Below are 14,099 nucleotides of genomic sequence, written 5' to 3'. Positions count from 1 at the left end.
CGCCGTGTGGCCATTTTATCATGTTTTTCATGCCCAGAACATAACTCAGACATGTATCAAGCGAATTTATTCAAAGTTGGTACAAGGAAATTGACCAAATGTCATACATATGCACGTGAATTTGTTTTGTGATACGATCCAATATGGCTTCTGTACGGCCATTTTGTTATGATTTTTTCATGTACAAAGCCATAACTCAGGCATATCTCAACCGATTTTTTCAAAGTTGGTACAAGGACATTGACCTATGTCATACATATGCACATTGGTCTTCTGGCCAGAGGTCCATATGTCTTTCTTTCATGAATGTGACTTTGTTTGTGTCCCGTCTATTTACTGTCTGTTCTATGCTGTTTTGTGTCTATGTTTGCAAGTATTGTCTTACGAATTCTGACCTACTGTCATTGAATTATGGATTGGTATGATTGCGATTATTGATTTGTTTTGTGATGCGATCCAATATGGCCACCATGTGGCCATTTTATTACGATTTTTTCATGTCCTGAACTACAACTCAGACATGTATCAAGCGAATTTATTCAAAAGTATTTTTATCACAGATCTAATGAAGAGGATTCTATCCTCACTGAAGACCTGTAATCAAAGTACTCATTAACAAGTGGGGACTGTGTCATCAACGATGACTTGTATTAGATGTTGTGATGTCAGATGTATACATCAGACACTTTGGTTGTAAATGTTCTTGTATCAAAATTCCGCCATTACTCCCAGGAAATATAGTACATTGTAACAGCATGGGTGTTTCAATATTCTGAGCAGTTTTGTCATCGCTGATACTAAAGGACAAGATCACTGCTATGTAATTAGATACCATGTACTAGGAGACTGCTGATGGCGCGACCTTGAAACATGAAAAAGCAAGAAAATCCTCTAGTGTTGCGTAACCAAAGATTAACAACTTTTGCTTCATAATTTATAAGCCTTGCAATGGGCAAAATGTGTGCCTTTCATCCTTTTCATTGCTGACCTCCACTGGCACGGGGAATTTGCTTGAGTATTTTGGGCATTGCTTTCTTTATTGGAACTAGGGTGTCTGTCTCTGATGGAAACCATGCTCAATGGTCTGAAATACCCAAAATGCACTGTAGAAGTTGATAGCGGGTGCTCAGCCATACCATCAAAAGCTTACTTGGACTTATTGGTCCACATGCTACATAAATAGGTGGTGGGCTTTCTTTGGAAAAATCTGGGTTCATGCTGGTGCTTGCCACATTTGCAAAATGTGAATGCTAGTATCACTAATAATGCAATTTGTGTAATGATCCCTATACCTCACTTATGATGCACATATCTAATTCTGGGCTAGCAAATAGAGCCAGACGTCTTATTTTTGGTGAACGGGTATGGTTGCCAGATAGTGAAGGTTTCTGGCAAAATGTCACATGACAAGAATGATTGTTGACCTTTATAATGACCTTTGACTTCCTTAACACACTTAGATTGCTTGGGTCCTGGCATTGCTGCTTGCAGCTATATGTATAGCTATTTTTGCCATTTTTAGCTCATGTGGTCACACACATGGGCTAATGTCGCAGCGATGTCTGTCTGTCTTTGTGTCTTCTGTCTGTCTGTCTGTCCATTATCTCAAAAACGGCTATTCAGATCAGAGTCAAATCTGGTGCATAGATTCAGTTTGCAAATGGCAAGAACTGATAAGTTTTTGGTGGGTGTGGCTTGCTTACTTTTTGCTCATTTGCATAATTGGTGATTTTAGAAAAAAAAACATATACATTGAGAACATTATTGAAAGTTACTAAGCATATTACTTCAGCAAATTCGTAATTTGCATATGTAATGAACTGTCTGATTAAGGACACATATTTTGATTGACTCCACCTTTAGTGGACGAAACTTTCTATGTACAATAAAGATACTGTGATACAACATTATTGAAAGACATTAAACGTTTTTTTATCAGCAAATTCCTAATTTGCATATATAATGAACTTTCCTAATTAAGGATATATATCCTAATTGACTCAACCGAAGTTGACCAATCTTGCTATGTACATTGAAGATACTTCGATACAACATTATTCAAAGTCATCAAGCATTTTGACTTCAGCCAATTTCTAATTTACATATATAATGAACTTTCCTAATTAGGGATGTATACCATGATTTACTCGATCAAAGTTGACAAAACGTCCTATGTACATTGATGATACCAGGTCAAAACAATATTGAAAGTCATTTTGCATTTTCAAGTCAGCTAATTTAAAATTTGCATATCTAATGAGCCTTCACAGGTTGGCATATTTAGCTTCAAGGACATGACCAAAGGCAATTACACTTGCTATATAAAGTGATGATACAATGACAGCAGTCAAAGGAATTTATTATTTTCATTTCAGCTAATTACATATTTGCATAATATTAGTGACCTTTATAATTAATCTGTGGTGAATATTGTTCATGATGTTGATCATAACACTTTCAATGAAGTTGCAAACATGTGGCAAATGTTCAAATTTGCGTATGAATGCAATATAAAATGAAACACGTGAGCATTTTCAGTTCATATCTCGTTGGTCAGGTCATCCTAGAGTGAACTCTCAAGAATTCAACCTTCCTCATCAACAGGTGTCACAAAAAAGATACTTTCATATGTCATATTGCATGCTCGACTTTTATTCTCAAACGAGCCATCTCTTATGTTTCTTCCTCATTATCTACTGTGAACTGATCTCCTGAACAGTTAGGAAAGGTGATATATTTGGTTTTTTAGCTCATATTTGGTTTTATATATAAATACCAAAAAGAGCTTATATGATGAGTCTAAATGTTTGTATATTTGTGGGTATGTGCGGATGTATGTCCGTCACACACAAAGGCTCCCATACCGCCAAAGCTACCGTCTCAGTATTTGGTGTACAGGTAGATGTAGGGGTTGAGATGTGAATTTGTTCAAATGAACACATCAGTGTCAAAAATGTGCAAATGAGGTAAGAAAAAGCGAAATTCTGAAACAGGCTTGAAACAGGCTTACTCCACTGACTTGAGTCATTTCCTGTCATTGTCATTGAACTGTTACATATTAACAGACCTGCTCAAACCATAGACAGTAGAGGGGAGGAAGACCGTCAGTAGAGGGGAGGAAGACCGTCTGTGGTCAAACTAAGGCAGTAAGGGGGCCAGCTACCGTTCTGCTATGCATGTTGCTAAAGTTGACCTCCAGTACCTAAAGTTTCAGACCTTAATTACTTTTGTCATTCTTGTTTTTCTGGTTTGAATATTTCTTGTTGTTTTTCTGGTTGTACTGTGCAGAAATCATTGTCATAACATCAACGTAGAATTTTCCTGCACTGAACAGATAGAAACAACATTTATTGTTGATCTTTGGTACCCATACTGGTATATACCAATTCTGATCAAATTTGAGCGACACCGTATAATTGCGGTATTTTCTACCAGTTATTCTTGATCTCTACATAAACGGAAGAGCTCTATCAGCAGATAGGTCGCTAGTAAAAACTTTTTGTGATTCCTGTCTGCAGGCTTGAGAAGAATGTGATTTATAGAACCAATCAACTACTCTGTATCACCGAATTTTCCTGGATCATGGTGTGCTACTTGTTATATTATGTTCTGTTTGTATGTTATGTGATGCTTGGCAACTGGCTGACACCAAAGGTCCTTTACTTCACCATTGCGCTGATCAACGCTATACGTTTTGCAAGTATAGAGGCATTCATTCTTGCTGCAAGGTTCTCTGCCGAAGCTTGTCAAAGTGCATCACGCATACAGGTTGGTTTGTGCTAAGGTATAACCTAATATTATGTAAGCTCTTTAGCAAATGACTTACCCCTTCTAGTAATAAATCCAAACCCCCGTCCCCTGCAATTGTAGCTCAAAGAGCAATCTGATAATTATGCAAAACTTGGGAATGTAGATGTATGCGGGTTGAAGATGTAATCATGTTTAAATGGGCTTGCCAGTCCTGAAAAATGTGCAACTATTTCTAAATGTGAAAATGGTTCAAAATTCAGAAGTCCTGGAGTGCTAGCGAGATATTTCGAGATTTAAATCAGTAGGTGCCTCAGGCAGAGTTGATATGAATGTGTCAGGTGATACCTTGATCTTGTCTCCAAAAGCTGAACCAGTCTGACAATTAATCAGCGAGATTAATAATATCATGGTCAGGACAATGCTTCATTTTCATTTTCAAGTTGCGATACATTTTCTTGTGCACCATTACTAAGAGAAGAGAATGATGAAATGAATGACTTGAAATATAACCCTTATTAATAGCTACTACATCATTGTCGTGCCGCGTACAAAACCATATATTCAATACACGTATGAACATATTACAATCATGTAGAGTTCCATAGAACCTTTCCCCATCCCATACCAGATTCAGTTAAATCCTACTATTGACACAAAGGAAGAAACTAGAAATAGAGACTGTATGTGTTTTTTAATGCATAGCTGGATATTTACAACAATCGACAGCCACGGTCCCTCCACAAGTGGAGGGACCATGCAACAGCTAAGTGTTTCACGATGAAGTGTCATGATCCGCACTCACAAAAATTGACTAATTTTTATACCTGCATTAAAGTTCTTTCAGAAATTAAATGCATTTATCGTGATTTGAATGAGATTTGTGATATTTAATTACTGTTTGTTAAAGTTCCAAAATTCACCACCCAACACACCAGCTACCCGTAAACCAACACTACACCAACCCTCTATAGAAAGGTCACCTCCATACACCTCCCAATTAACACTGACAGAATTACCAGCCCATTCATACTTATATTTCTGTGAAGTATATCAGCTAGCTTTGGTCAGCAAAGTTTATTCAAATCATCTGCCGTATCTCAAGGAAGTGATTGCTTAGTGGTCATATCTATGACAGTATTGCTTTGACCACGGTCCCGGTGGAAGGACTGTGCTTTGACAAAGGACTAATAGCATATGCTACACAATTTCCTGAGCGCTGCAGCTTGTGAAATATGTGCCTTTTATCAACTAATCCACAGGATAGATGGAACACTCTTCCTTGTCAAGGTCTCCTCACTCCTAGGCAAGGCAGAGCTCTCATCCATTCATGTAATAGTTCATTGTTGTCTGGTGACAACATATTTAGCTCAAAGCTACAAGAAAATGTGTAATATGTGAAATACATGGATAGAATGAAAGACCGGAAAAATGTTTTTTCACCGTGAAAAAGAGTTCGGTTTGGGCGATACATATAACCTTACAGTGCTTTAAATATGACCGATTTTAGCATACATAAATTGCACTCATATTCCATAGTCGGAGCATAGGTCTTATCTGTCTGTGGGTTTGCTCCAGTTGTAAACCATGCATACTGATGGCAATTCTTCATCTGTTATCTTATAATTGTGAAATATCTTCTTATACAGTATCTTATTATGTTTCTCATAGCCAACTACACCCTGTTGTATGCTGTGTAAATTGGCTGATCGACCGACTGAACATAGCAACTGCAAACGCTTCATCAGTCTCTCCTGGATGGAGTGAGAGGCTATCATATATAAACCGTGACTACTTTACAAGTTTACTGTTGATTACTTGTAAGCCTGGTTGATGCAAACTGAGATTCTGTTTGTATAAATAGAAGAACATTGGTGATCAATGTAATAAATGTAAGGTTCACTATCGGCATTCCCAGCTGTCAGGATTGAGATAAAATTCAACTAAAATGTTTTGCCCTTTGAATTCCAACTGGTCACACCACTGCAGAGACACTGTCAGCGTGCACTCAGACAATAAACATCATTAATAACAGTCGCTGATATCATCAGGACAAACCCTTCAGTGCGGACAGAGCAAGCTTGACTGTACTTAATAGGAAAGAATGTGGTGGCAATCTGGCGAGGTACCATGAGCAGCTTACAAAAAAAACAAGCAAGTGTTGTAAGATATGTGTGGAATCATTCAGTCTGTCTTTGATGGAAAATGTGCTCAATGGCCTTCATTGCTTGGGCATTGCTGCTTGCAGCTGTAAGTTTAACTATTTTTGCCAATTTTTGGTCAGGCCATCCTGAAGTGAGCTCTCAAAATCTCAACCTTCCTCATCAACACCTGTCACAAATAAGAAAAGATAGTCTTTCACATTTCACACTACACGCTCCACTTGAATTCTCAAACGATCAATCTCTTGTGTTCCTCCACATCATCTGCTGTGAAATGATCTCCTGTATCAGTTAGGAAAGGTGGTATATTAAGCTTTAGATTTCTACTAGTTAAAATAGTTATTCTTGATCTCTACATAACACAGAGGAGCTCTGTTAGCAGCTAGGTCGCTTGTGAAACTTTTTGTGATTCCTGTCTGCAGGGTAGAGAAGAATGTGATTTATAGAACCAATCAACTAATGTGTATCACCAACATTTCCTGGATCATGGTGTGCTACTTGTTGTGTTATGTTATGTTTGTATGTTACGTGATGCTCGGCAACCGGCTGACACCAAAGATGGTTTTCTCCACCATGGCACTAATCAACGCTGTAAATTTTGGATGCATAGAGGCATTTATCAAGGCTGCAAAGTGGTTTGCAGAAGCTTGTCAAAGTGCATCACGCATACAGGTTTGTTTGTGCCAAGGTATTTACTAATATTGTGTAAGCTCTTTAGCAAATGACTTACCCCTTCTAGTAATAAATCCAAACCCCCGTCCCCTGCAATTGTAGCTCAAAGAGCAATCTGATAATTATGCAAAACTTGGGAATGTAGATGTATGCGGGTTGAAGATGTAATCATGTTTAAATGGGCTTGCCAGTCCTGAAAAATGTGCAACTATTTCTAAATGTGAAAATGGTGCAAAATTCAGAAGTCCTGGAGTGCTAGCGAGATATTTCGAGATTTAAATCAGTAGGTGCCTCAGGCAGAGTTGATATGAATGTGTATTAGATGGTACCTGTTGTTTCTTCAAAAGCCGAATCAGTCAGAAAAATAATCATCAAGATTAACAATATCGTGGTCAGGACAACGCTTCGTTTTCATTTTCAAGTTGTGATACATTTTCATGTGCACCATTACTGAGAGAAGAGAATGATAAAATGGATGACTTGAAATATAACCCTTATTAATAGCTACTACATCATTGTCGTGCCGTGTACAAAACCATATATTCAATACACGTATGAACATATTACAATCGTCTAGAGTTCCATAGAACCTTTCCCCACCCCATACCAGATTCAGTTAAATCCTAATTGTCAAAAAGGAAGAAACTAGAAATAGAGACTGTATGTGTCTTTTAATGCGTAGCTGGATATTTACAACAATCAACAGCTAAGTGTTTCACGATGTAGTGTCATGATCCGCACTCAGAAAAACTGACTGATATTATATCTGCATTTCAGTTCTTTCAGAAATTAAGTGCATTTATCATGATTTGAATGAGATTTGTGGTATTTAATTACCGTTTGTTAAAGTTCCAGAATTCACCACCCAACACACCAGGTACACTTAAACCAACACTACACCCACACTCTATAGAAAGGTCACCAACACATTGTGGTCCCTATGTGGACATCGCACACAGTTAAGCTGTAAAGCACAGCTGAGATATCAACTGACCAACATGTGTGCATCTGAAACCATGACAGTCAGTCATTGTCCACGTATTGTATTCAATCTCCTTTTACAGTAAACCTAGTTATCAGTTCAAGTAGTTTCACAGGGTTTTCTATGGCTTGTGTTTGTACACCAATGGTACTCATTGCTATAATATGAAATACGCCTACTGGTAATACCATTTGCCAGATGGTAAACATGGCTAGCATGAGACCTAAGTTTCACAGGTTTTAGCTGTAAATGAAGGCGTGTATATTTTATTACAGTCCATGCCTGCAGTCAAGGACTGTGTGCCTCATATCAGTGGTTGCCACAGAGAAAGATTTATGATAATGACATTGAAGATGAGTGTCTCTAGCTTGGTTTGTAACTGTTGTGAGTGGGCTGTGCAAGTACATCAAAAACTGAACCCCCTCGAGTCGCGAGACAGTGGTATCTAGGACTGACAGTCATCTTACCCCTTGTCTTGCTCAAGGCTTGACTCATACAGTGTAGTTTACTAGTGTATTTGTTGTTTTCTAGTCAAGAATTCTTTTGGTGAAATGGGTCAGTAACTACCATACCATATGAATGATTAAAGGTTTGGTTGTGTATTTATGTGTAGTTGAAATGTTGTGGATGAAGATATTAATTCATTCAAATGATAATGACAATGTTCAAATGTGCACATACACATAAAAAGTGGCAAAACATCTTAAAATTAACACAGAAAATATACTAAATAAGGCTGTTCAAAATTAATGACGGACATGTCACACAGTGGGGTAGAAACTGGTGTTTGTTTTGTTGTGTATGACTTCAGAATTGTGCAATCTTCAGAATGATATCGTGCCAACAGACAGACAGACAGACAGACGGATAGACATCAGTATGACATTAGCTCACACTTGTGAACAAATGAGCTGAAAAATTGCAGTCTAACAACAAGCAAAGTACTCCTAATTAACACTGGTAGAACTACCAGCCCACTCATACTTGTATTTCTGTGAATTATATCAGCTAGGGTTTGTCAGCAAAGTTCATTTAAATCATCTGTTGTATCTCAAGGAAGTGAATTCTTAGAAAACTTTTAAGTTAGCGGTCATTTCTATGACAGCGTTGCTTTTACAAAGGACTAATAGCATATGCTACGCAATATTCTGAGTGCTGCTGCTGGCCATATAGGTATGTGCCTTTTATCAACTAATCCATCAACTAATCGGCAGGATGGATGGAATGTTCAGTCTTCTCCAGGTGTCCTTACTCCTGGGCAAGGCAGAGCTCTCATCCATTCATGTAAAAGACAACTGCTGTCTAGTGACAAGATATTTAGCTCAAAGCGACAAGAAAAAGTATAGTAAGTAAAATGCATTGATAATATGTGCAGGTAGCTGGTGTCTGGAGTGTTTATGTACTGAGTAGGTATGATCAAGATATCCCAGACTGGCCTGAGCCTACATCTCTGCTTACAGATTGTTGTTTGTGTGTTCAATCAAAATTGTAATTATTATTATTATTAAGACTTCATTTCGGACCTTGCTGTCCACATCATCATTACCAAAAAAAGCTTACAGAGAAGTCTGCATCGGTTGAAGTATCAAAGTATATTTATTTTCAAACTACGGTCAGTAAGAGTGATTATTATGGTTTTGTCACTTATTAAAGATTTTCCATAATTTCGGCCTCAACAAGCAATAGCAAGGTTGAGTGCAGTTAAAGGCCAGCGTTGGTGCCAGATTGTCGCATCAGAAAATTTACCCTCAAGATTACATTTTCAGTGGAAAACGAAAGACTATCACACCTCCATAATCCTCAATACAGACGTGAACAAAGGCGATCCCAAAAGTTACAAAATATCTTGGTGTCAATTTTCACAAATAATGTCGCTATACATTACAATACCAAATGGTCAATAAGAGGGCTGTTTGCAAACCGCGTCATTTTTCGCTTGCATATTATGCAAATTTAAAGTACATGTATGGAAACTATGCATTCAAGAACAACAAAAATACAGTTTAATTGACAAATGTTGTACCGAACACCAAAAGACATTAAATGGCAGAGTCTAGAAACGGCAACAACAGCCACGCATACAACACTGACAAATTTGTCCGCACTCCAAGCAGCAGTGTCTAAGATCAAGTGCATGCAGATGTATTTGGTAATGAACCTGTTATTGTGAACAGTGTTATTAGTCCCCACGGACAAAGTCCGGGGGGACTTATAGATTGGGTCATGTCCGTCCGTCCGTCCGTCCGTCCGTTCTCGCAGATATCTCAGACATGCCCCGGTCAATTTCTTTCAAACTTTGCATAAGGATAGTACCCTACCCCATACAGATGCACGTCGATTTGTTTCACAATGCGATCAAATTTGGCCGTGTTAGAGGACTTTTTAGTTTCCACCTCCATAGACTCTCATGTATAAGGCAGCTGTCCATAGACTCCCATGTATAAGGCAGTCCATAGACTCCCATGTATAAGGCAGTCCATAGACTCCCATGTATAAGGCAGTCCATAGACTCCCATGTATAAGGCAGTCCATAGACTCCCATGTATAAGGCAGTCCATAGACTCCCATGTATAAGGCAGCCCATAGACTCCCATGTATAAGGCAGTCCATAGACTCCCATGTATAAGGCAGTCCATAGACTCCCATGTATAAGTCAGCTCTGCATAGAATCCCATGTATAAGGCCAAGTAAAATAAAAATTTAGTTTCTCATCGTATTCTTATTGCAAAAAGGATGCGGTGACACAGTTTTTAGCCCAACGGATGAAGTCCAGGGGGCTTATAGATATCGTGAATGTCCCTCCATTCACGATGATATCTCAGATATTTTGACAAAATGTCACGTGACCTCGGTGACCTTTCACCTCAAATATACATATTTGTCCATAACTCAGTAACCACAAGTGCTACACCCTTCAAATATGGCATGATAGGACACCTTATGACGCCACATATTGTAGCTCATTAATTATGCACAAATCTAATTTTGAGCAAGCCAATAGAGCTAGAGGTCTGATTTTGGTATATAGGGATAACTTAGCAATACAATTTTTTTGACAAAAAGTCACATGACCTCGGTGACCTTTCACCTCAAATATACATATTTGTCCATGACTCAGTAACCACAAGTGCTACAACCTTCATATATGGTATGATGGGACACCTTATGACGCCACATATTGTACCTCATTAATTATGCGCATATCTAATTTTGAGCAAGCCAATAGAGCTAGAGGTCTGATTTTTGGTATATAGGGATAACTTAGCAGTACAATTTTTTTGGACAAATTGTCATGTGACCTCAGTGACCTTTGACCTCAAATATACATATTTGTCCATAACTCAGTAACCACAAGTGCTACACCCTTCATGTATGGTATGATGGGACACCTTATGACGCTACATATTGTACCTCATTAATTATGCACATATCTAGTTTTAAGCAAGCCAATAGAGCTAAAGGTCTGATTTTTGGTATATAGGGATAACTTAGCAGTACAATTTTTTTTGACAAGATGTCACGTGACCTCAATGACCTTTGACCTGAAATATACATATTAGTCCATAACTCCGTAACCACAAGTGGTACACCCTTCATATTCGGTATGATGGAAGACCTTATGATTCCACATACTATACCTCATTAATTATGCACATATCTAATTCTGAGCAAGCCAATAGAGCTGGATGTCTGATTATAAAGGGATAACTATAGAATAGAATTTTTTGATCAAATGTCATGTGACCTCTATGACCTTTTACCTAAAATATACGTTTTTGTCAATAAATAAGTAACCACAAGTGCTATGTCCTTTATATTTAGTAGGATGGGCGACCTTATGACAACACACACTTTACCTCATTGATTATGCACATATCTAATTCTGGGCAAGCGAATCGAGCTATATGTCTGATTTTTGGCATATAGGGATTAATTAGCAATATTTTTTTTTTTTTCAAAATGTCACGGTACCTCGATGACTTTTTACCTTGATTATACATATATATGCATAACTCAGTAACCACAAGTTCTATACCCTCCAATTTTGATAGGATATTAGACCTTAAGATGTCACATCTTGGACATCATTTATTATCCACATATGTATTTCTTGGCTGGCCAATACAGCTAGAGGTCTGATCTGTTTCCCGATTTAGAACCATAACTTAGACATGCCTCATGTGTTTCAAATTGGGAAAAACAACATAGACCTATGTGCCCATAGATCTTAACATATACACTCCAGTGATACTTCTTAAAGACCACATGTACCTGCCCCATCAAGACTAATACTCCCCTATTTCAAGTGGGGACTATGTCATTGTCAATGACTTGTTATTTTGTGTAAATATGCCACTGAATAACAGAGTGAACAGAGCAGTTTTGATTGTTGTTTCTGTGACACATCAAGCAGAGCTGTATCGGCCACTTTGTTAGGGCTCGCTGTATCAACTGTACAGTTTTTAGCTCATATTTGGTATGTATATAAATACCAAAAAGAGCTTATATGGTGAGTTGGTTGCGTCTGTATGTTTACAAAGTGGCACAAACTCTCTGTATAAAACTGTTAGTTTGACAAGTGCCTCTGAAAATGTATGATGGCTGCGATGTTTTGTCTTTTTGTAGGAAGGAGATCAGGCTTGTTCGGAGATCTAATGAACTGCAGAGTTTCATACGGATTGTTTTGAGTTACATGAACAATGTGATAGTGTTTTTGGTCGTCATCACATACATCATGCGTGGAAATTTCATCACGCCAAGGACAGTGTACTTCACAATGACTGTATTTGAGGCTATTAGATTCGGCGTGTTTTACGCTTTCCCACTGTCCGTACATCGGCTGTCTGAAGGACTGATTGCAGTCAAACGCGTACAGGTTAGTTATGAAAATATGATTGTGCCTGCCAATTTTCAGGGAGATATCCTTTTCCAATGTACTATACGATTTAGTTTCTTAAAATGAAGTCGGTAGAACACTGGTTTGGTGAAGTCAATTACAGTGTTAAGTCAGGTGATAATGAGGAAGTAGGTATAGAAAAATGCCAAAATGCTTAAATGGGTAAAAATTATATGATTGCTCATGAAAAGACAAGCATTTTAACTGACCAAAATCAATGTAGCATAGATAGCAATGTTAATGAACTGTTCAATCGTACACCACTGTATGTTAAAGGGTAAAAGGCTTGGGAAAAGTTTTATCACTGTAAAGTAGAGTTTGGGTGAAATGGTATATATATAACCTTACAATGCTTCTAATATGATTGATTTTGGTATTATAAATTGCACTCACACAGGTTGACTCTATTTGTGAGTTTGCTCCTGTTGTAAACCATGCATTAGGGTTTTTCCTGTATGGTAATTCATCATCTGTCATCTTAAATGTGAAAAATCTTTACGTACAATATCTTTTCTGTTGTTTCTCACAGCAATTTCACTCAGTTGAAGATACATACTGTGTAAATTGCGTGATAGACTGTTGAACATTTGACCAAAAACAATTGCAAACGCTTCAGAAACCTCTCGTAGAGCTTGTGGCCGTCATAGCCTACACACATAGACAGACAGATAGATAGATACGGACATTTACTTACAACATCATTCAAAACAATGGATAGTTTGAAACCTGAATTTCGTGCATAAATGTGATGTTTGTTGTAATTTTATATGCTATGTATGGTGATTACTTCTGTGTTCTTAACAGCTCCCCTGGAGCTGCTTGTGTCAGCATGCATATGGATTGTTGGTTTTGAGGTAGAATATTCACTCTCGAAGTTTCACAGTACCTTTTTGGTCTACATCTTGTGGGGGCTCATTTTGAAACCATGAAACATCTAAAGTTTGCATCAGCTTTCTTGAAAATTTGCTCTTGCTATGCCTAAAGCCGGCCGCACACGAGAGAAATTAGCTGAGCAAAAATCCTCGCGAGGAAAATTGCTCAGCAAACTTCTCTCCGTGTGCGGTCGATTTTTGCGCGTTGCATCACTCTTTTGCGCGTTGAGTAAAATATCCAACATGTTTGATATTTTTTCCTCGCGAGGAAAATTACTCACCGTGTGCGCTCGACTGAGTAATTTTACTCACGACTTTCTACCTACGCGCATGCGTGGAATCACATGACAGTACAAAATGGCTTCCCCAATGAAAAACGATAGTTATATTAATGATGCAGTTCTGAGGATAAATTAGTTGAAATTAATTTTCAGGGTAAATTTCCCTTTAATTATTGTACACACCAATTGGTTTCTGATTCAAATGACATTTCGGCCAATTGTTTAAAAAATTGTTTTTTATTAAAATGAGAGAAGCCATAACTAATTTATAAAAGTAAAATATACTTCCTGCAAACATGCTTTTCCTTCTCTCCACCCACCCTTACTTGAAAAATCAAAAAGGCGAAACATTCAGATTTTATCCTGATCTTTATGAGATAAATATAAAAAAAAATTATATGCTAAAATTCATGATTGGTTTTTTCCTATTTCTTTTTCTGTTTATGTTCCCCTTTTTCTGAAAATCACATAATTGCCTATGAATGC

General features: G+C 37.7%; 1 protein-coding gene across 6 annotated transcripts in view; it reads left to right on the top strand.

The window, feature by feature from the left end:
* The window catches only part of LOC139118577 (ATP-binding cassette sub-family C member 4-like), a 72,326-nt gene that overhangs the window by 19,071 nt on the left and 39,156 nt on the right, over window positions 1–14,099 (top strand). The window contains exon 8 of one of the 6 annotated variants that reach the window (XM_070681961.1): window positions 12,190–12,439. The exons of 4 other annotated variants lie outside the window; for them this stretch is intronic. In XM_070681961.1, the coding sequence (XP_070538062.1) occupies window positions 12,190–12,439 (250 nt within the window). Of the gene's footprint in view, window positions 1–3,518; window positions 3,769–12,189; window positions 12,440–14,099 lie in introns of all 6 variants that reach the window. One more of the 6 variants, XM_070681963.1, reaches the window with a different exon arrangement.

The sequence above is a fragment of the Ptychodera flava genome, chromosome 19 (genome assembly GCF_041260155.1).
Source record: "Ptychodera flava strain L36383 chromosome 19, AS_Pfla_20210202, whole genome shotgun sequence".
NCBI lineage: Eukaryota > Metazoa > Hemichordata > Enteropneusta > Ptychoderidae > Ptychodera > Ptychodera flava.
The sequence above is the reverse complement of the archived record's forward strand: the minus strand, read 5'-3'. Positions and strand labels throughout refer to the sequence as shown.